The sequence below is a fragment of the Prenolepis imparis genome, unplaced genomic scaffold (genome assembly GCF_030444845.1).
Source record: "Prenolepis imparis isolate NDT839.2.m4 unplaced genomic scaffold, iyPreImpa1.0 SCAF_2, whole genome shotgun sequence".
Taxonomy (NCBI): Eukaryota; Metazoa; Arthropoda; class Insecta; order Hymenoptera; family Formicidae; genus Prenolepis; species Prenolepis imparis.
This window is the reverse complement of record NW_028141160.1, coordinates 19,270,426-19,293,454: the sequence shown is the minus strand read 5'-3', so window position 1 is coordinate 19,293,454 and position 23,029 is coordinate 19,270,426. Positions and strand designations below refer to the sequence as shown.

The following is a 23,029-nucleotide window of genomic DNA, read 5'->3' as shown; positions in this document are numbered from 1 at the left end:
GAAATATTCGCATTATACATTCTTTTTTAATTTTCGATAATATATAATTTACAAAATTTTTAATTTTATTACCTTGGAATCGTAAGCGGACTGTTTGATGACCTCGGGTGCCATCCAGAACGGCGTGCCGACAAAAGTGTTTCGTTTGCTGGTGGTGTTCGTCAACTGACCAGCTACACCGAAATCGGCCAGCTTGACATCGCCCATCTCGCTCAGTAACACATTTGCCGCTATAAAATTGAAAAGTACCGCGCCAAATAAATTTATCTCTTATTTACAAAATAAAAATACAAAGTATTAGAAAAAAAATTAAAGTAGATTATATGTTATACACTCGAGAGACAAGCAAATTTTATTTTCCGCGTTTTATGACAAAGAAAAGTTAATAATGAAATAATAAATCTTTTTTTACGGAGAAAAAAAATTTTGCATCGCAGTTAATTTCCTGCGGAATTTAATTGGATGAAACATTATAATTAGCGTGATACTTAATGTCTTGCTAAAAATTATCTTGCACGAAATCTCTCGGCGCCGAGGGTTAAAGTGTTAGTCATAAACATCTTTCGAGCCTTATCGAGCGGATGTACCTTTAATGTCGCGATGGAGCTTACGCTCGCTGTGCAGATAATCCAGCCCTTTGAGCACCTCGCGTAATATCACGGCAATGTGCATCTCCTCAAAGCTACCGGCCTTCATCAAGTCCAGGGCCGAGCCGCCACCCAGGTATTCCATGATGATCCACAGCTTCGTACCCTGTCGAGCAGAACGAATACGGATTCGATTGAGAGCCGCTGCGGAGATGCGTAACAGATTTGCGATCTCGGCGATAAGAATCCCGGCCAATTAACGAAAATAGTATCAATTTCGCCAAACGATCGTTATTTCCGATTCGGGTCGGACCTTGACACTTTTAAGGAAAATGGACCGGAAAGTATTGCGATATATGCGGCTTCCTGCTGCGTCGCGATCTATTTCTGAGATATTTTCTGAATGCTCGAGGATTACTGAAATTTCAGCAGTCTATATGCAGATATTTTTGGAGAATTACGTCAAAATTAATTGTAAAAAATATTTTCATGATTTACGATTTGAAAAGCAAGATTTTTATCGACACTGAGAGATAATCGCGTGAATATATACGTCGTTTGGATCGTGCTCTGTGAATGAAAGACAGATCGATTGCAAAGTGACGATTAGCGATGTAGAGCAACATACAGAGCTTGCGAGCACATCCTGCCACGAGAGTGAGACGACCTTTTCTCAACAACGGACAGCGATATGATTAATCTCGCGGTCGTTCTGGTAATGAAGATTTATCGCTCCTCGAACAGTCGTAAATTATTGTCTAATGTGAGGGTTGTTAAGGAAAACGTCGTCGTATCCTGCGCGGCCTATTAATTTTCCCCCCCGAGCGTGTTGCGCTCCAAGGTAACAAACGCGTCAGCGTTGACCGGATCTTACGCGCGATAATTATATCCGACATCGATGACCAATCACTGTGCGACTTATCGGATAAATTATACAGCGCGCGATGATGATGATAACGTCGGCGATGACGCTGATTGTGGTGGTGCAACGCGGTAAGGGCGATAAAACCGATGAGTTATCGCGCGTTAATAATCAGCACGGTCCGAGCTAGTGATCCGAGGGTACCGAGGAAGATTTACGCCCTTTGTTCAATCGATTATAAAGAAATAATTAATTGATCCTCCTCCCCAACCCTTTCCCCCCGGAGGGGCGTATCGGCCGCGGCCTTGCAATTACACGCCACCGTGTGTTTATATACATCGCTCTCCTCCTCGTCACACTTTATCTCCCTCGCCACCTCGCTTGCGAAGTGAAAGTTGTTGAAACAAAACACGAGTCCTTCGCATAACGCGTCGCTATTTTAGAAAAATTCTGCAAATTATGCCGAATCTCAATTCCGTATATTTTATATAAGAAGATTGTGAACATTTCGAGATAAATATTCAGAGTTTATGGCTTATTAAAAGAATCTTCCTTCCCCAAAGGACAAGATAAACACACGGCGGGAGATACCACTTCGTGTTGAAAGTACATGGAACCGTCAGATTTTTCGCATTCATCTATCTTTATGGAATATCCCGAGTATCCCCGAGAGAGACTCTATATAAGTCTTTGGCTCCGGCTTTCGCTCGACGTGCGGTTGACGCGCGCTATCGTTTTATGGCAAATAATTTTCGTAGTTTAAGCAGGTCGACCGGGGACATTCGCCAGGATGGCGAGTACGGCTGCCCATAAAATGGGCATCATTTATCACCGTCGGGCGGTCACGAGGCTTGCTTGCTCCGAGTGCGCCACTTTTTCCCCCCTTTAGATCGTCTCGAGGTAGGTGGCCGTCGTTGTCGACACAGAGGGTTCGTTCAACCCGATTTCGACCGCCCATCTCTGCGAATTTCTACGCGGAGAGGTTTGCCATGTCATTCCTCTTCTTCGATAGACCCCTTTGTCTCCCTTCGGCCGGAAGAGGCGGGAGAAGGGTGACAGACGGTTGGCCGATTTATCGAAAGCGTTATCAGAGATATCAATTTTGAGATAGTCGTGTATTAAATTCCCCAAGGGGATAATAAGAAAGTAAATTGCGCGCGAACAGGGTTAATCGAAAGGACGAAGGGGGTTAATGAGCCTTGCCGGAGCAAATATCGATCAAGACTTGCAGCAAAATTGATGTTTATTTTTATTTCTTTTTTCTCAAATATGTATATAATAACATATTTTTATAAATACCTTTTTTACTATATTGTTTGATTAATTATAACTTTTAGAGGAGAGAGAGAGAAGCTTTAATTTAAACAAACTTTCTGCGATTTATTTAATTTCTCAATTTTGCTTCTAGAAAGAGAGAAAGCACCTCCGAGATTAATGCAAGTGATTTCCTCCTCACAAAGTTCGGCGCATCATCATCATCATCGATGACGAACTTAAAGGGGAACTTTAAGGGGTCACTTTACGTAACGGGTTACAAATTCTAGCATTGCAAGGGAGCTATTATTAATCGGCCAATTTCCTAGTGGTTTAGATCTCTAGTAAAGAATTATTTTTTCACTCCCCTTTTTCCCCCTCTCGTCTTCATCCGTTCGTGGCAATTATGGTTAATTGACGGAGCCCGGTAATCGGCCGCTTTCACTCTCGGCGAGTGACGACAGAAGCGCTTAATTTCAGGTCTCTTTGGGGGGGAGAAAGTCCATTTGAATACAGTAATTACCCTATCGGAAATTGCGATCTTTTGTGAAACTAATCGACGTTATTTAGAATCTTCACTTTACGCGAAAAAATTTTTAATGCAGTTTTCTGAGAAATCACGAGCGAGTAGACTCCATATAATGGAAAAAAGGAACCAAAACCAGACCCTTTAGAAATTCTGGACTCTAATCGTGGAATATGTCTACGGAGGAAAAAAGAAACGGCTGGTCGCATCGATTTGTTCGCGAATATGTTGCGATTTATCGACGTTTAATTCGGCGTTTTAGTCGCTCACGCACGATGCCATAGAAAGAGGACGGATGCGTAAAAGCGAAGATTAATTCCGTCGCGTCGTCCATCAATGCCAACAACACTCCTGCCATTTCGCGAAACGCAGGAACAAAAGGACATAACGCGCGCGCCAAAAAAGCAACGAGAGTTCGACCGGTCCATTAATCATCCATTCGCCGAGCGGCTCTCTTGTCTCTATTTTGCATGCCGCGTTGCATTTTGTAGGATCCACTTTCCCCTCTCTCCCCCAACCCCTGCGAAAAATGCGGACGGATAAAAACCCATTTCAGACGGATCTTAATTTGAATTTTGCACAGTTCACTCTACCCTCTTGTAGTATTCGATCCTCGTATTTTTACGTTGCTTTACATCTGTAATCTCCGCGACCTCGATCTAAAACGCTCCAGGTTATCTCTCATGACGACAACAACGACAATCTCCGCACGATAAAGCACAACATCACGTGCATCGCGGCCACGTAAGGTCGCTAAGAGTTAAAGCACCCTCTTCATCGACCCGCCATTATCGGGGAACGTTTTCCAGCGTCGATAGCCGCTGACCGTAAATCTCGCCACAAAGTAGAGGGAACGGTAAGAATCGCGGCGGAATTTTTACCGGAAAAAATTGACACGCGACCTACTTGACGTTCCACGAGCGGACGAATTTCACGATCGCAAACTGGAGATGCAAACTGAGATTTTAAATCGCGCGCACGTGTCGCGATCGATCGACGATGATTTTGTTTGAGAAATACGACACGTTCTATGTATAAAATTTACCGATATCCATCGGTTCGCGAAAAGCGCAAGAGGAAACCAAGTGGCGAAAATACCGTAATTTCGTCGAGAGGCTAGACATTAGCCGAGACGAGTGCTCGAATAATAACCGGGTAATTATACTCGTTCATTCATAAAATTTCGACCGCGTTGCCGGATATTGTCTTTTGTTCGGAGCACAATGAACCGATCATAATGAGGTAAAAGAGTGGAAGCGTCGCGGATTTTCGCCCGTATATACCGTCCAGATATTTTATGCCACGGATAAAATCCGTTCCGTAAAAATCTTTCCGTTACTTGTCGCAATATACCGATAAAATCCTGCAACGACGTTAAAAAAATGTTACGCCGTTCAAACAATTTTAATCGTAAAAAAAATTACAAGTTAAGATATTAAATATTAAAAACTTTCTGTATGTGTATGCATGTGCAAACATATGTGTGTGTGTGTGTGTGTGTGTGCTGCGTAATGAACGATAAACAAAAAATATTATGACTTACACGTGCAGCGTTTGTTTTATTAATCCGATGGCTACGACAGCGAAACAATATTTTTAGAAAATCGATAATAAAGCAATATTTTTAGCCGCCTCTCCAACGTACGAGGTGAGAGGATATAACGAAAGAATCATAATGGGACGCCCTCATAATCGACGATACATCCGGATTGAGAAACTTGAGGGAGTGCCGCAAAGTATTACGAGAGTCATCTTTCGTTCAACTTATTCAACGTACATCTATGGATTTTCATATAAATTCCAAAGCTTTGCTGTTCGCAAGCCGCTAGTAATAAACCCGAAAAAATTCATACCTTTTACGGTATTTCATAAAGAAATATAATAGTCGCGCACGGTAGTTTTTTTACAAGATCGTCTTGAATGCGAAATGCAAGTTTATTGCAGCTTCTTTGGAAAAAAATGAAAATATTTTACGCACCGTAATATCGCACATGCGCGAATAGCTCGGATCTTTTTGCAGCGAGAGAGCGGGTAAGTAATGGAAAGCTCGCGCGGAGTGTTATAGAAAGACACGGTGGAATTTACATCTGGCTCGCGCTCTCGAGCGAGGAGTGCCGTCGCCCGATAACCGTTGTTGACCGACTTGGTCTCGGTCTTAATAACAGTTTCCGAAGGTAGAAAAGCCGCGACGATCGAGGCGGCGGCCGCGATATATACACCCGTTACACGATGACATCAGGCGCGTAGACGGACGCGTAGGCACCCGCGCGCCTTCTTTCATCCTCTCGCAATAATCGCCGGGGATGTGTCATCGCGTATTATTGCAGGTTCGTGGCATTGTGTACGTATTGTGCGGAGGAAGGAAAAAAAATTCGACGACGACGTGGAAGAGGCGAGGAGACACGGATGTGGAAGGATGTAGAAATGTCACGAAGCCTCGCCATTTATAAAAAAAAAAGTTATATGACATTAATTATTTCTGAATTAATTATTTCGTGATAAGGCGTGTCTCATCGAGTCAACTCTTTCGCCCCACTTCGTAATTATGCTAATCAGACGTTTATACACCTCCTTACTCTCGATGATCCTTCGTATCGTTCATAACAACGTCGATCGCGAGCTTCATAATTGCCATCATTTAGCGTTTGCGCAATTATCTATGCAAACGCGTAAGCGAGAACATTTCTCGGATCGCGGGCGTCGCGACTCAAATTGGCGAGAAAACGTATTTCGAGTCGAGCGTTCACGCTCGCGAGAAAGAGAGCGACTAACTAACTAACGATCATTAATGACCGTTTCGCGCGGTCGTTAAGGAAACTTCCCTCGGCCGAGCAGGACTATCGGGGGGCAGAAGGGGGCTTCATTTCATAAGTAATCATACCGAGCTTTCGCGCTGTGAAAACGACGGGGGAGGCGAAAAGTAGAAGGGCGTGCAGGAGTTAATCTGTTTCCTCGTTTGTGTATACAATTTCGCGAGGTCGACGCGAAGAAACCGCTGATCCGTCTCCCCTACCTTTTACTGCAATTAACGATCCCTCAATTGTCGATAACGATCGCGTTGATTCGGTTTGTTTGTTTCCTTCACTCTCCTTCCTTAACGAGGACTCCTTTCGCAAAGTTTATGATTTATTCGTTGCCGTTGTAAAACCTCTCAGACCGATCGGTAGTAATTTGTCGTCGCTATTACAAGTCGTTATTATGGAATAGAATGTAAAAAGTAGCGGCATAATTGCATTAATATAAGTAATAAAATTTGTAAACCTCGAAAAAAAATATTCTCATAAATATAATTTATATTATCTACATAAATAGAAACTATCTCTTTTCGTGAAAAAAAATCCATTCATAAATTTCATAGGAAATCTAAACATAGACAACGTCTTAAATTGTCTGTAAAATTGATTTAAAAAAAATTATAATTAAAGAAAATAATGATCTGAAATACTTTACGTATTACTATCTCGTCAAACACGAACGAGCTCGTATAAAAAGAAAAAAAATTGTGACTCCACCTAAAATTGCCTAAGAGATTCTGGCATTCGTTTCAGAATGCGGACAATGTTTGCCCCTCCTTTTCTTCCTCCTCGTGGGATCACAAATAGCCCCGGCTTGTCAGTAATGCAACAAAACGACACGGCGAGGAAATGTGTCTCCTCTTGGCCAATGTCGAAAGCGTGTCGACGATCGCGCGAAACATAACTTCTCGTCGTGGTTCACGTGAGGAAAGACGAGACTTATGCAAACGAACGATCGTCCGTGACTTTTTCGTGTGAAGCGCTCGATCTCGATCCCGTTGATCGACATGATTTTCCCGGCGCGTATTGTAGAAACGGTATAAAATCACGTTCACTCGAGATGCATAGATGTCTTTCCTTGCATTTCTGTGATAAATGTGTATATATGTCTCGTGTGTGTATTTTTAGATAATAGAAATATTTAATAATTTTTATCAACCTATTATTTTTTATTGAATAGGAAATTTTTATAGCGAATCAAAATGCTCAAAAATGAAGAGATTATGATTATAATTATATAATGTTACAACCGACATTACGGAACGAATCGCTGATATTTACAGTATTCACGATCGTGATACCTTGTTGAACCTTATTCTCTCTCGCAGGAAGCGGAAGCAATGGACGATCCGATACAGCCGGAAGCGTTAACCGACCGTCATACAAGCCCTTCCTATTCTTTGCCGTATGAAAAATGATGGAGCGTAAAAGTGTCCTCGATAGCGAGCTTTTAGTTTTATCCATATGCGATTATACGACAACGATTCGTTGAGACAGAATAGCGATAAGATGCAAAGTGTCCCGGTCAGCATTTTATATAACCGATAAATGCAATTTGACGCTCATAATACAACAACTGTGGATATAAATTACTCGAGTATTTTATAAAATACTCTTTTTCTCTTGGGATAAAATATTTTTTCACTTACTTTGAGGTAAGACCCATAATACTTGGTGACGTATGGGCTGTCGCATTGCGACAGCACCATAATCTCCTGCTGTATGTCCTCGATCTCATCTTCCGCTTCTTCGAGATCGATAATTTTAATGGCCACGACTTGCTGGGTCCTATTGTCGATGCCTTTGAAGACCTCGCCGAAGCTACCCTTTCCGATTCGCTCCTGTTTCGTAAATATCAGCTCGGGATCCACCTTCTGCAACAGAGAAATTCGATGATCGGTTATTACTTATTACTTTCAAAAGTCATTCGACTTTGTCTCTCTCGCTTCGCTCCTTCGCAATATCTCGCGTCATTTCCGTAAAGAGTAATACGGATCTTTTCATGACGCAACAATATGACAAAGTATTGAGAAATTTCGAGATTCCTCAGGCAATAGGCGCGAGACTTTCTTCGCTACAACGCGGCCTTCGGAGATTAATAAATGCAGTTATTCTACAAGCAGCAATGCAGTTCTCCTTGACTTCTTTCTATGAGATGACACACGATGTCATAACATGCAAAGTATCAAGAAAATGTACAAATCGCGTTTATTTACCTCATATAAACTGAATAAATTATTTCTTTTTTCATAATATATATTTGCATCATAGAAATCGCGATTTTATATTTATAATAAATTATAGCATCAGGCTCAGCTTTCGCTGAGCAGTTTGACAAATCCTCTTCTCTAATCCGCTGTTCAGACTCGCATACGAGTGCTATGAGTGCATATTTTTTTCTTCGCGCTTATGTGGAAGCTATTTGCACTAAGAGACGACATTACTGCCGGGACATTAATAAATTACTGCCACTGCGACTGTTTTGCGCTCATCGTGTCTTTTCTTTCCGGCGCTTTTCCGCTCGTTGCCACAGGAAATGCATCTAAACGCCGACTAGCGAACCGTCTTTAATCAGGTGGAACGGTCGCTTTACGATCGTAGGCGACGAAAAAAGAAATTCCAGAATTCACTCTGCTACTGATCCTTTCTTATGGGTTTTCCTCCAGAAAAGTCGATTCCCCGTGGAAACCGCAAAAATGCGAGAAACGACGCCGGAATTTTTTTTCACCGATTCGCGAAAAGATTACCTCGCAATAAAACAGCGGCGAGAAAGATCGCGTCGAGAGAAAAGAACAAGGAGAGGCGCAAGTTCTATACGTTTATATATATATATATATATATATATATATATATATAATATAAATAAATTCTTTCTGCAATTTCAACACGTTCTTTGTATACAACTCACGCGAGAAACTGAGCACGAGGCGATAAAATAGTCCAAAACGAATTGCACTGTCTTAAATACGGTATACGTTTAATGTTTCACACCCGCATAACTAAGCGTTGAACCTCTTAAGCAATTTACGCGAAGTTTTCTAATTTGCTATAAATGTTTAGAATTCTTTTTAAAATTCTCAGCAATGAGAAAAAGTCTTAGCAAGTCATCTAATCATAGATATAATTTTCTATTATCATAGTATTGTATATATCGTACATTTTTTCGCTAACGAGAATATCATAAAGCTAGATCTTTCTTTATTCTCTTTCTTTTCGAATTCTCCCGACAGTTATATTCATGATAAGTATCAAAAGTGTCAGAAACGCTAATTTATCTCGGATTCCCGCGGATTAATAATGAATATGCACGTGAGCTTTTTATGCGAAGCTAACTCTTCATTTTTTTGCGCTTGCAATCCGCAGATCACAGTCAAAAGGTCAGTAAACTGAAAGCTCATATCAAAACAGCGAGATTAAAGCGAAGCTTCGAAGCCTGGGATGGGCTCTAAGGGCAATGGAATAAAAATTCGCGATCGTCGGTAAAATCCGGAAAATTTGCTTTGCAAATTCTCTCATATATCCGACGGCGGTATTTCGTGACTGTCGGCATTTTATCGCACCGATGGATTTAGAGGGCATTGATTTTCGTCGAGCCTCAATCATTTCCATTTCACGCGATTTAGTGTCATTGACTCTTTCTCGACACTAAGCTTGATAATCACACGAGCGAATCAAACAACGTAAAAAAAAAAACAGTCGAAAATTACGCTGTCGCTATTTAGCACTACATTAGTATGAGATTACTGTAAATTATTATCTAATTTCCGGATATGTATTATCGTAAATTAGTGCAAATTTGTGGTCGGCGGTTTACGACAGAGTACAACTCGCTACTTGTTGTAGCGAGTCGCGTTAAGTTATGGTTAACCACGCTTGTGTTACAAGCAATATTTGTAAATATTATCGCGCATGCAATTTGCGCGAAATATTTGACAAAATTGTACGGAAAAAAAGAGAGAGAATTGTTTAACTGAGCTGAATAATTTCTGAATACAAATCACTGTCGGTGATGCAACAATATATTTTATCAATTAACGACAGATTGCAAAAAAAAAAATTGCATATCCAACTTTTCCATCGCAAGATCGCAGTCGACGCACGCTATATATGCAATCTGAGATTCGTGAGCGACGGCGAGGGCCGTCGAACGAGAGCGCGAAAGGCAAGAGAAGAGAATGACTCTCTCGACTCTGCATGCAATACTGCATCGTCAAGATGCACCGGGCGTCTCTTCTCTTTCTCAGTTGCTGTTTAGTGCGCGCCGCGTCGCCAGGAACTCGCGACACAAATTCTAATTAGCGGTCGCCGCAAAGAAATCCGCTGCATATATTGTAGATAACCGAAGCACCGGCGGTCGCGTTCGAGGAGCACAACAAAGATATTTGCATCGCAAAAGCAACATATGAATATTCCTTGTCTGCACGAATTATTAAGAATTGTAATTCAAATTTTCTTCCTCTTTTTTTCTTTGGAAAAAATTCTTTTCTCCTTCGCATTAAATGATATTATTTATCGTAAAAAAAAAAATGAATTTTCTCTACGAGATATTAAGGAGAAGAAATTTTCTATATTTATATCGCCATAATGATGCTTTAGATATCCGACAAAGCCTCTTATTAAGCTGGTTTGGGCAATGGCTCGCATTTTGATGGACACGCCTACTCTAAACCATATTAGCTATGCCAACATACATACACACATGCTGTATAAGCATATATAGGTTTCCTGTTGGGCGATCTTTGACCCATGATTGGCGGATATGATGAAATTGACGTAGGGCTGCCAAGAGCGCTCAATTAATGGTCATATGCGGCTTTATTCCATTGTACATGGCTATCAGCTGTTGCGCAATTTACAAAATCCCGCCAAAATAACGTAACACAATAAATATCACGGTGCGCTGGTAATATAGCAGTAAATTAACCGTGTGCTGTATGTAATTGGATTACAGTAGTTTCTCGTCCAAAGCATATGCTACATTTAGCATTAATTTCTAGGTAATATATCGGGATATGCGGAATTAATTTAAAAAGCAAATTAACGTAAATATTTCCTGAAATATTATATTTATTCGGATTATGCGAGAGATGCTAAAATCCTAAAATAACGTTACAGTTTTGTAAATCTGATTTGTATTCTGTATGAGAGAAAACTTCTGTATGAGAAATGTGGGAAATTAATGAAGAATGATGTTTATACGTATAAATGTGCGTTTCATATGTTGCTTTATTATATTTTTCAATATATCTGTCTCTCGCAAAAATATTCTACGTTAAATTCGTTGCGAATAATGATTATTAGATTCTCGAATTAATCTACGCACACATATACATTTCTCTAAAATCCTCTTTACCTTTAACGTCATGTGATGAAGTTCCCATTTGATATCACTTCACTGAGCATGAGACTGAAATAATTTGCCAGATAACACAAAGTTTCGTATCGTTCTGACACATCTTAATTAAGAAGTGTAACCGCGTCTCAAGAATTTCGTCTTAGCCGTCCTTTTAAGAGAGACGGGCTCAAATAGACTTGCCACCTTTCAAGATAAACGTGCCAACTTCATCAGAAAGCTCAAGACTGTCAGACTACAACGAGATCGCATTAATTCCAAGAAGCTGTGATTGTTCTCCCTCGAGATGGGAACAGTCCGATACCTATTTGCAAAATGTATTACAGCGGTTCAATGAAACAACGATCCAATTCAGTTGTATAGTTCATCACTCGAAGTAAAGCATTTGCAATGAGACATTTCTAAATAATAAATCGCAAATTAAATTTTTGTTATGATAAAGCAACAAATAAAATCTTTTTATCAATTTTTTTGTCAATTTACATAGCGTGCAATTACCTCCGGATCTCGATGCAAATTGACCAAAACATTCGCAGGATTTCACTGGTTAATTCCACTATTACAAAAAAAAATTCCTATATTGTGGCTGAATAAACTTAAACGAAAAGTAACCCAGACTATGTACGTGTTTGAAACGCGTTGTTATGTGTCAAAGGAGAATTTCATTACCATATGTTTACGTTACTCTTTGAGAGTCTGAATGCATAACAAATCGGAAGCTCCGCCTAAATTGCATCTTAAAATGCGTCGAGCGAAAGTAATGTTAAGTACGCGAGACTATGTGGTTTTTACGTTCGTTTTAGTCATCTATTTTCTTGCGTTTGCGTGATAAAATCCACTCCATGTTTCTTGATTAAATATAAATTGTTTCGTAGTTGTTTCCCACGGACACGAAATAAATAAAATTACTATGATTATTTTTCATTTGTAAAAAAATTTAGCTTCATTAAATTGAATAAATACAGAAACAAATTCCAACAATAAACTACGTAAAATAGAATTCATACAAATAATAAAGAATTATACGCAAATCTAGAGATTAAATATAAATTAATATTTCGCGTAACATTATTCTTTCTGAATTTAAAGTACTGTATTAAAGCTATTACTGAACTTTCTCCCTCGCGTTTGCAAAGTCATAAAATGTATCCGAGAGTTTATCGATGCATTTTTGTTGCGATCTGTAGACGGATAGGCGTAGACAATAGGCGCGCGAATAATTCGTTATAAATTGAAACCATCGAACGCGATATCTGGCGTTGCTTTTTTCACGTTTATACAACCGACAGAATTGCGATTGCCTATCTCTCACGTACGCGATGCGACGCGAGTGCAGCGGAGCGATGCAGAATGCAAGAGACAGGTGCGGGCTGACGCAGCGAGTGTTCTAGGGTCAATCAACACAGTCAATATTGACGACGATAAAACGAGCAAACAAAAGCACGCCCCGACCGGAATCAGAATGATACGCGACAATTCGCAACATCTGCATCACGGATTCTGAAATGTACAGAATGTGACAAGAGTTTAAGAGAAATATATTGCTGAATTTATATTTCTAATTCACAATAAAGCCACTCTACAAGATAAATAAATAAACGAAAATTCTCCTTATAATCAAGTTTTTAATTGTCATCTATAATTTATTAGATTGTGTATAATATATATACTGTAATATATATAATATATTGTAGATGTATATAATTTTGTACTTTTCTTTTTGTTAATTTTTCTTAATTAAATTTTTTTTGAGAAATTAGTATGTTTGCTGTTGCCTCGCCTTTTAATGCAATTTTATTTTTCATTATATAAATGTTTTTAAACTGTACACAGAGAGAATTTTCTCTTACAATTTACCCTGAAAATCATGGTAATCGTGGGACAATACGGTATGGAAAGAATTTTATGAGAATTTTTTTAATTAATAATTATCACAATAAAAATAAAAATATCTATTACAATCGAACATGTTTTATATTTAATTATGATAGATATTTTTATTTTTATTGTGATAAATATTAATCAGAGAAATTGTCATAAAATTCTTTCCATACTATATTGTCCCACGATACATGATTTTCAGGGTAAATTCTGAGAGAAAATTCTCTCAGTGTATTCATAATACATTCTGTCACATCCTTACACATCCAATAAAATTATTACATCATTATTTCCTATACATAATGCTAATTATTAAAAAAGTTACATAAAAATCAGGAATTTAAGAAACATAAATAAAATTGAATTTCAAACAACAATGTTGTTTTTTTGGCACGGAGCAATTCATCTCTCGTCGCAGAGAGAGTTCGTTTAACATTAGCATAACTAGGCGAGGCGAGGCGGGGCGAGGCGAGGCGAGGCGAGCTCGCAAACTACCAAGTACGCATCCAAGTGTTTTCCTGATAATTTTCTCTCGTTTAACGGCGGAGCGAGCACACGATTCACCGTCATCAAGAGCGCGTCCCGTATTTTCCCCGAGGATCAGGTCGCTCGCGCTCGAGTGTCGTTTAAACTTTAATTTCGGCGGCTCACCCTCTCACGGCCGATGAATTACTCCTCGTCGTAAACGAGGTCGAATAACGACACGTGGCGCGCAAGCTCGTTGAACCACTTTCGAAATTTGCACCGCCTGTCGCTTGCTTGCCGCGTTAGAACAACGTGCGAGCGAATGTTGAAACGCTGACCTTTACGACCGGACGTTTGCCGCGGACGTTCTTATATGACATCCAGCACCTCTTTCTTTTTGTCCCTCTTCTCTACGGCCACAGAGTGCGGGGAAGCTCGCATGAATATTCATTTAATTAAGGCCGAACCTCGCGTTTATTATATATATAACCGGGGTATATGTATGCACTCTCTCTCGTACGCTACGCCGCATTACGTTGCATAATATGCGACCGCCCAGTTAATATAAGCACTGATAGATTTACCGTCCTCCCATCGTTTGCAGTTCCTGTTCCCGTTGGCCCCGTCGTTTTTCACGCCGAGACTTAATTTCAACAATTTACCGGGAGAAAGGATGGCTGATGGTTGAAATTAAAATGTTTAAAACGACACTCGTCGCGAGAAATAAATTGCGATTGTAAAAAAGTGCGAGTGACATAATTTTTTATTTTTTCCCCGCACATGTATATAAACATATGCACTGTTCGCGAAAATAGAACGGATTTACGCTAAACGCGCAAAAAGGATAACGTATGCGCGCGCACTTCCGCCCGGGTAAAGTAACGCGCGGCAGCAAAATTTCGCGCGGCCAGATATAACTTTCCCCGAGTTAACAACGCCTCTCATATTTACATTTATAATTTTTGCATACCCGTGCATGCGCGCGCGATAAAAAATGCAAATGCATTATCGATTGCGCGATTCCTTCTTCTTCTTCTACGCGTCGTATATAAGGAAAATACAAATAAACATCAACGAAACGCCGGAAATTGCACGGCTGTCTCGCCGAGAATTTTAACGCGAGGTTTTACCGCCGGTCGCCGAATATGTTAGTAATAACGCGAACCGTTTGAAGCGCGAACGCGCGTTTTCCTTTCCGATCGCGTGTTTAATCGCGCGGAGTTGAATGGACGCGCGGAATTCGAGCCTATTGTGCAATGCCTTGATCGTGAAATGCCGTTCTGCCGCCGATACCGAGATAATGAGAAACCGCGGCACGCGAGGTACGCGCCGTAAATCGTTTCTCCGGTATATACGAAGTTATAGGGTATATGTACGCGTTGAAAACTGCAGAGACGAGCGGATTGCTTTTAATGCCATTTTTAAATTATCGCGCGTGATTAAGCTTCAAAAACCGTACGTCAATCGGAAAATTAATCGTCGTCATAGAAAAATTCCAGAAATATATCACCTCGCGTGATATTTGCGCAGTTAAATCAGGCATGGTCCCGAGCTCGCAACTTGAATAACAAGTACCCTCCTGTGTTTGCGATATCCTCGTCGCAATAGATATAGATACGCCTTATCGTGGTGAAAATGAGTCGCGAATGCGACACGTGCTCATAATTAACCGCGCTTTTTTTTCTGCGAACGTCACGACAGCTGATTCTTATCCGAATGACAAATTACTTACGCGTTGCCGTCAAACATTCGCCCCGATTCGCCTCAATGCCACATTAAAATACTGTTTGAACACAGTTGGGGAGACACTTTCATCGCACAATTAATTATAATTTATTTGGATTACAAGATCCTCTCGTCGCTCTCGCAACCTAAAGCGGCAAATTGTTATCAGTCATCGGTGAGATACGCGGGATAAACTTTCCACGTTGAGGCTAACATGACGAGCGGTATTATCGCGATCACTGTGCTGTCGTAGGTTGAAATTATTAAGGTCCTCCATTATGACTCACTTGTCGCGACGCCAATGAAGATACGTACCCATAACTGTTTATTTATGTATGCGGACGCACGTATCGGGATATACAATATGCAGGATCGCGCACAGAATATATGCAGTAAACTGTGAGTAAATCAATGCGCGCGTAAAGGCAGCCGGATCGAGCATCGGTGGATCCTTTGGGAGGGCTGATTACGCACCGCATTCCCGAATGCGATTTATTCAGACGTTGTAAACACGTGAAACACGATGGCTTTCGGAGGATGTTTATCGCGGAATATGAATCTGCTTGCATAGGAAAAATATCGTAAATAAATTGTTCGCCTTCCCTCCTCCCTCCCTGATCGAGAATTTCAGTTCGTTCTCGAGTTATTACCGAGAATGGCGGCATAAAATGTCGTTTGTATTCCTGAACGGACACATTTTGGCTCGAACTTGCGTTTAGAACGAGCTGCAATTATTTGACAGTCGACGTGATGGTACATGAGGGTGATATATATCAGAGAAACGTCTCTAGTTTGGCCTAAATTTTGCTACTATCCATAAAACGTGACGTGTATTAGTATAATGAGGGTCACTTTAACTGAATGTCGCAAATTTATATTAATATGTATAGTATAATTAATAATCAATTATTAAATAGCGTAGCGATTAGATTCATTAATTCATAATGGCACCGATGATTACGCAATTTTCTTCCTTGTAAAATATCATGTAAAATGGATGGCTATTTACGTCCCACGCATGTCGAATATTTGTGACATGACGAGTTAACAAGAGTGGTCTATCGATTTAATGATCTCAGGTCTCCGAAGTAATGTAATACCGCACTAAAGCAAACATGAAATCGATTATTCGAGAGTAAGCGATGTCTCGTTCCGATCGCGTGGTCTCTTCAAACGCACGCGAGTCCGCACGTGTGAGGCAATATGAGGCAAGGTGAGAGTCGACCTTGCACTGGCCTCGGCCAAAAGAAGAAAGAAGGAAAAAAAGACACAAAATATGCACACGCGCGCGCTCGGTCTCTGCGCGAGATCTTACGGTCCACGAGAATCCTGTTACACCGGTATATTTCCATGCCGCATCGGAACGATGCTTTTTTATGTCCGCGTTTTGTTTTATTATGACCGATAACGGTCAAAATATGGGACATTTCGAAAAATTAACACGAGACGTCACGTCCGCATTTTGCACCGGAGAGGCAAAAATTTGGATTTATCACGTGTCGTAAATTCAAATGTAAAATATAAAGTTATATTAGTACGCGTGATAAAAATATAACAAGAGAGAGGAAAAATTTTATATAACAAATATTAATGCGAAAACAGATACGAAATTACTTGGTTTCAAAAGTCATTTCTCTTCGAAGTTTTGCTACTTTACAAAACATTCTATAATTAATTAGTCTGATATTTGTGGTAAAATTCTTCGAAATTAGATACTGTTAAATAATAAAATGTCCTCCACTGAACCTTGCCATTTATATAACAGAGTTGCAATAAAAATCGGTTTAAAACGCTTTTCTTGTCACACCCTCGAATGTTTCGCCCAACCGCAAACCGATCAAGTTTTTTTCGACCCCCAGAGAACCGGCTGGAACATTCGATAGGTTGGAGACCGAAACGCGACACCTCGACCACTTTCTAGTATCTCGACGTAGCTTGGATTTCAGACTCTCGGGTTAGAACTCGTTTGGACTTTAAGGTCGAAACTGGTCTCTCGAATCCCACCTTCGCGAGTCTCTTCGTGCATTCTCCTGCATTCCCCTTGTACGAGACAACCCGTGTTTGTCTCAAAGTTTTATCCGCAGTTTGCAAAAGCCTTCACGAGAATCTCCTCCTCCAGAATTCTTGGAGGATCTCGAAACTGGACACTTTTATTGCGATAATGTTTACGTTCGTGTCTGTGCAACTACTATATTAAACTGTTGAAGATATATATATTAATGGCACGATCAATGTCCATGATTTAATGTAATTTGAGGACGATACAAAAGAAACAATTTCAATATAAAACTATTTTTTTCCAAATTCATTCATCGTGCATTGAAATGCGAACGGTACACAAATATTTTTTATATGGATGCAATAAGCGCGAAAGTGTTGGGAATTTTAGTAACCAGACAGATACGCAAATTTACTACCCTCCCTCATCCTCGCCCCTTTTTCTCTCCACAATGCCATGGAATATGCATGAATGAGTATCAGCGAATAATACTATATGTGTATTCGCGTAGCAACCGTCAAACAGCCTGCAAATAGGTTACCACGTTCTAGGTATTCTCTATTGTCTACCAGTTTTCATCGGCAAGTCAATTTCAGGCTATAATTGAATTGCAAAACTGTCAGTATGACAAGACGACAAACTGATCAATAATTCCGGTCATAGATACATCGTAGGATCGATATTGTTTCAGAATGGAATTGTAAATTCTCATTTTCGTAATAATGAATATCAGAAAACGTTGAGAATGTGAGATTGATTAATCGGAAAATTAATTTCGAGTAATTAACGCGGGATATATCGCGCGAACAAAAAATTATAAATTCTCATCTCTTCGTAAAGATAAAATATAATATCAAAAAATGGTGAGAATGTTATGGATTAATTAACCAGAAAATTTATTTTCAATTTCAACGTGAGATTTAGATGAAAAATCCAATTTCCTTCATATCGAATCAAAGTGATATGTAATTTCCGACATCTCTTGCACGCGGATATCTCTATAGATTCCGTATAAGGATTAAGTATTCCGCAGCGCGCTTTTCCAGACACTCATGATGCATGATTCTTCGTACCTCTCGCCTTTCTCTTTCTCTAACTATATATCATTTATCGTTTTTTTCTGAATTATTACCAATCGGCTTAATAGCTGAATTACAAAATCTCAGTGAAATATTAAAGCGATAGTCAATTCTCAACGAGTTCTCTTGTAACTTTTCGCACCTTCTGTTATTGAAACTTCCTAACAAATATCTTTCGATATTCCTCGAGGAACTTTTAATATTAAAAGATTTGAATATCTAGATCATAAAAGAGTCATATAAAATATTGAACCTTTTGATCTCTAAGAGTTTTCGATTCTTATAAAATACAAACTGTTTGGATCTCCCTTGGATGCTTTGATATCGAGCGAGATAAATCCGAGCGAGATGATTCCGTAGTCGTAAAATGTAAAATATCTATGTTGTGTGTCTGCTGCGACACAATTGACTATAAATTTCAAGTACAGTATACAAGCAAATATATATATATACTCGGTATAAATCGCTCTTCGATTCATCCCTTATATCCAAGGTGATATCCGTAACAGCGAGTTGCAGTTGCGTCGAGATCCCGAATCCATTCTCCGAATCCATTCTCCGAATCGTACTTCAGGGACGTTCGCGAGATCCCTTCCGACTCGATCGCCAGAGGGATTATAGCCGTGCGCGTTCAAAGCATCCCATCGGGTGAGGTTCCGTTTCTCGAACCTCGAGAGAACGCACTCATGTGACCGGATGTCGTCGAAATTTCTTAAATCGTTTATCGCACGAGTCATATTTCCATTCAATCGGCGATGTATGCTCGTAAGTAAATGCAAATCGATATCCCCCGCCCTTTCGAGCGAACCTAAAGAATCGTGCGGCGAAATTCCCTGAAAATCGCGGCTTTCTGGATCGGTTCCAAGAAACTCTCCAACTCTCTACCCCCGGAGAAGAGTTGGCATTCGTGTGTTCTGTCTCGTCACCGGAATGCTCCTGATTTCGCGGTGCACTTCCTCCCTTTATGCGTCCGATAAAGTACTACGTAACTACCAGAGCAGCAGAGAGATAACAATCTAAAGCTGAATAGTTCCCATCGCTCTCGCGATGCTAAAGCGTCTAGTTTATATAACGCGATGCAAAAAAAAACCCTATACCTTCTTTATATCCCTCGCCTATCAACCGCGCTTTTACACCCAATTGTTTTTGTCCTGATTTTTTTTAAATCGTTGGCTGACATTCAACTTTTTTACGTCCTTGACATGTTTTGATCCATTCAAGGATATTCGAGACCAAAAAACATCTTCCTCTCTCTCTCTCATTTCCGTAAATGTTTAACTCACCGAGGGAGTAGTACTCCTGTGGGTCGCTACTCTGTGATGCGGCAGAGATGTGTTTTTAGCATTAACCGGACCTCCGTTGCAAAGCCTCTGGTTATCCCGTCTGGAGGGCGGCGGAGGCGGCGGTAGTGACAGGGGTCTGCCGCCGCTCCTGGTCGGATGCTGCGGCGCGGGCTGGAATTGAGTCCAGGATTGACGTGGCAGGTATCTCGCCGTCATGTAACTGCCCGAGATGAACTGCGCCGTGCCGTTCAGATGCGGCGGTGTCATCACCGCCGTTTGTTGCGCCGTTTGCCCGCCGTTTCGCATCTTTCGCACGCCGCTGAGATTCGTCCTTGATGCTTCTTAACGCGTTTCTTTAGACGACACCGATGCTGCTGATCGTTCGAGAATGGAAGCTACGTCAACGTACTGCACTCTCACTCGCGATGGTACAACACGCACATTTCTCATCATCGAAACACGCATCTGTGTTTCATCATTAGATATATTTCGAGTTTTTCGATATTTAATTTTTATCACCTTGTACAACGATATCTCTTATAACGTCTCTTATTAATAAGTTTCATCTGATTCGGCTATAATTAAAAAGAGTTTAAGAGATTGCTTGATAAAATTTATGTTAATATCTATATTGGATTTTATGACGTTTTTAGTAGATTTGATTGTGAGAAAATAACATTATATACACTATTTTTGCGAGATAAAATCTATAAACATATATAGAAGATCGCTTCTATTGTGATTGGCAAACATTCGCCCGCAATTCCGTTATCCCTTTCTTCTCTTTTGCGCGTTCCATGTCGCGTCCTGTCGTCCTTCGTTATATAGCGCTAAGCTAGCGAGCCAGAACAAAGTGCCGGTAAAGGACACGGTCGTTTCAGCAAAAAGTCTCCAAGGAGAGTCCAGCAAAAATATAGACGGTGAAAAAAGAGCATCCATCTCAGGAGGAAGAAGGAGAGAAAAGAAAAACAAAATTGTTCCGAGTCACGGCTTTTTCCGCGAGGGAAGCTCTTCGGTCCGCGCGCTATCGAGAAGAGAGTGTCTCTCTTCGCGAATGAAAATCGATTTCACGGACATTTTCGAGAGTTCGAGCGTCGGAACGACGACGACGCAGCAAGAAGTGTACCGTCCTCCGGCGATTTTTATCACCGCCGGCGCGCAAGAGCGTTTCGTTCGATTGTAAACAGGAGGTAAGTTGTAAAACTCTCGCCTCGAAAAAGTTTCGACGCGGGTTTGTGTGCCAGAAGCCATAAAGTTGCATCCACGTCGCCGTAACTCGGTCCGGATTACGCGGATTACTAAAGCTCGCGTCTCTCTCGATCGGATTATTAGCTCGTGTCGCGAAAGTGTTACAAGTTCAAGTGCCAAACGCGTTGCCCTCGTAAAAATAGAAAACGCCAATCGCGATAATAATCCAGGTCACCGCGATGTACAGGAGGAAGTTAAGATTGATTGGTTGAGATACGCGATCAGACTAAATTTCGGCTCGCGACGACACGTGACCAGAATAACGAATTCGTCAATCGAACAAAAATAGTGTGAAGGAGAGATTTTCGGTCATAATGAGAATGTCACTTCGCACATTCGAGCATAACTTATTGAGAATTAACCGACACATCCCCACCTCCCCGAGAAAAGTATTTTAAAAAAAATTAATGAGTTTCTCCGAGATTTGGCGATATCACACCTTTGCATCTTTATCGGTATATCGCATCTTAGAATCTTGAATTTTCTCTCTCTGGTACGAGAATCATTATTCATGTTCACATTGACGATCGCTTTCATAATCCCTCGGATCTCTCGGCGCCGCGGGAAGAAAGGAGAGAGAGAGAAAAAAAAAGAACGAAAGATCGTGTCGAGGATCTCAACATCTCGACAAAGAAAGCAAATGGATCGCTTGGCCGATATATCGATCGCGAGGAGAGAAAACAGACGGCTATCTCGTGACTCTCGTTCCCTGCAATCACGCGAGGGTGATCCGACACGCTCGAATAATTTTCAGGGCGGCAGCTTCCGCCGGAAAGTCCGCGCGTGCACCATCAGGTCGGACGATCGGGTTCGCTGCACTATCGATATACGCGGCATTAAAATCGCCGAGACGGATGGCGGCGAGTGATTAACTCGCGCCGATACTCTGCGCAAGCGAGCACGTCTTTCCGCTTTATAACCGCGGGAATGTCGAGAAATTCGCTCCAAAGTGTCCATTCACTCTTTTTCACGCTTTTTTAATCGCGCTTGTAACACGCGTAACATACATTCGCGCCAACAAGAGTTTCACAACAAATTTTGCTCTTACATAAATGGATCCGCATATATGCGCGCGTGTTCAGGGTGTGCACATTCGTTTACTATTATCTTCTATCATTATTTGAAGTATTCCGCGGTTATCGAACCTCGAAGAATTAGAAAGTTTAAGAGCCAGCGGCTATAAATATGAATGAGAGACTTGGGATCCTTACATCAATTTTTCTCTGGAAAAAAATTTAACGCATAACGCTTCTTGATAATGTTTATGCACATATATTTTAAGATATTGCCCTTTCTAATTAAATACGCGGTCATATCAAGTTGTGAGATACCACGTAGATATCGTCCTAGATGCTATCTGTGTATGACACGTCATAAACGTCATTTTATATGCAACAATAAGCACGAGAAAGGAGCGTTTGATGTTTCGGGAAAGGATAAATCGCTTGGAGTACGATAGCGCATTGTTTTCCATGCGTAGCTCGTTTCTAACTAGACTCTCGTTTTCGGTCACCGTTCAAACCTGGCCTTTGTCCTAGCCACGCCACCGCGATCAGTGAAAACGTGGGAAAATATATGCGCCAGGTATATACAAAGGAAAGATGCGTTACGTTGCGCGGAGAAACGGGGGATATAATTGAACCATTCGCGTCGCTAATACTATTTTTCTCAGATTGCAAACGAGAATGAATAGCATTTTTGTGGCATTATCTGATACGTTCTTTCGTATACTCGCATACTCTCAGGGATATTATACAGCTATCAAGTCTTACCAAAACAACCGACTCATAAAGTGTCGTATATATGTATATACGAGGTATTCCAGACTTGGAGAATCTCTCGACTATATATATGGATTTTTTTCTCAATTTAGAATTAATTTTCTTAAAAGGGAACTCGAGATACACGTCTGCGACGCTCGCTATAGCTAAGATACTACTAAAGTGTGCAATTACGTATCCGGTATGGAGGG

General features: G+C 40.7%; 1 protein-coding gene across 4 annotated transcripts in view; it reads right to left on the bottom strand.

Moving 5' to 3' along the window:
* Nucleotides 1-23,029, bottom strand: part of Gckiii (Germinal centre kinase III) — a 91,891-nt gene that overhangs the window by 6,842 nt on the left and 62,020 nt on the right. For 2 of the 4 annotated variants that reach the window (XM_083031570.1, XM_083031572.1), the window contains exons 2-5: nt 19,810-20,384; nt 7,674-7,898; nt 588-753; nt 73-230 (exon numbers count right to left, since the gene is read on the bottom strand). In XM_083031570.1, coding sequence (XP_082887696.1) covers nt 73-230; nt 588-753; nt 7,674-7,898; nt 19,810-20,115 — 855 coding nt within the window. In that variant the 5' untranslated portion in view covers nt 20,116-20,384. The remainder of the gene's footprint in view (nt 1-72; nt 231-587; nt 754-7,673; nt 7,899-19,809; nt 20,385-23,029) is intronic. The other 2 variants (XM_083031574.1, XM_083031573.1) reach the window with 1 other exon arrangement.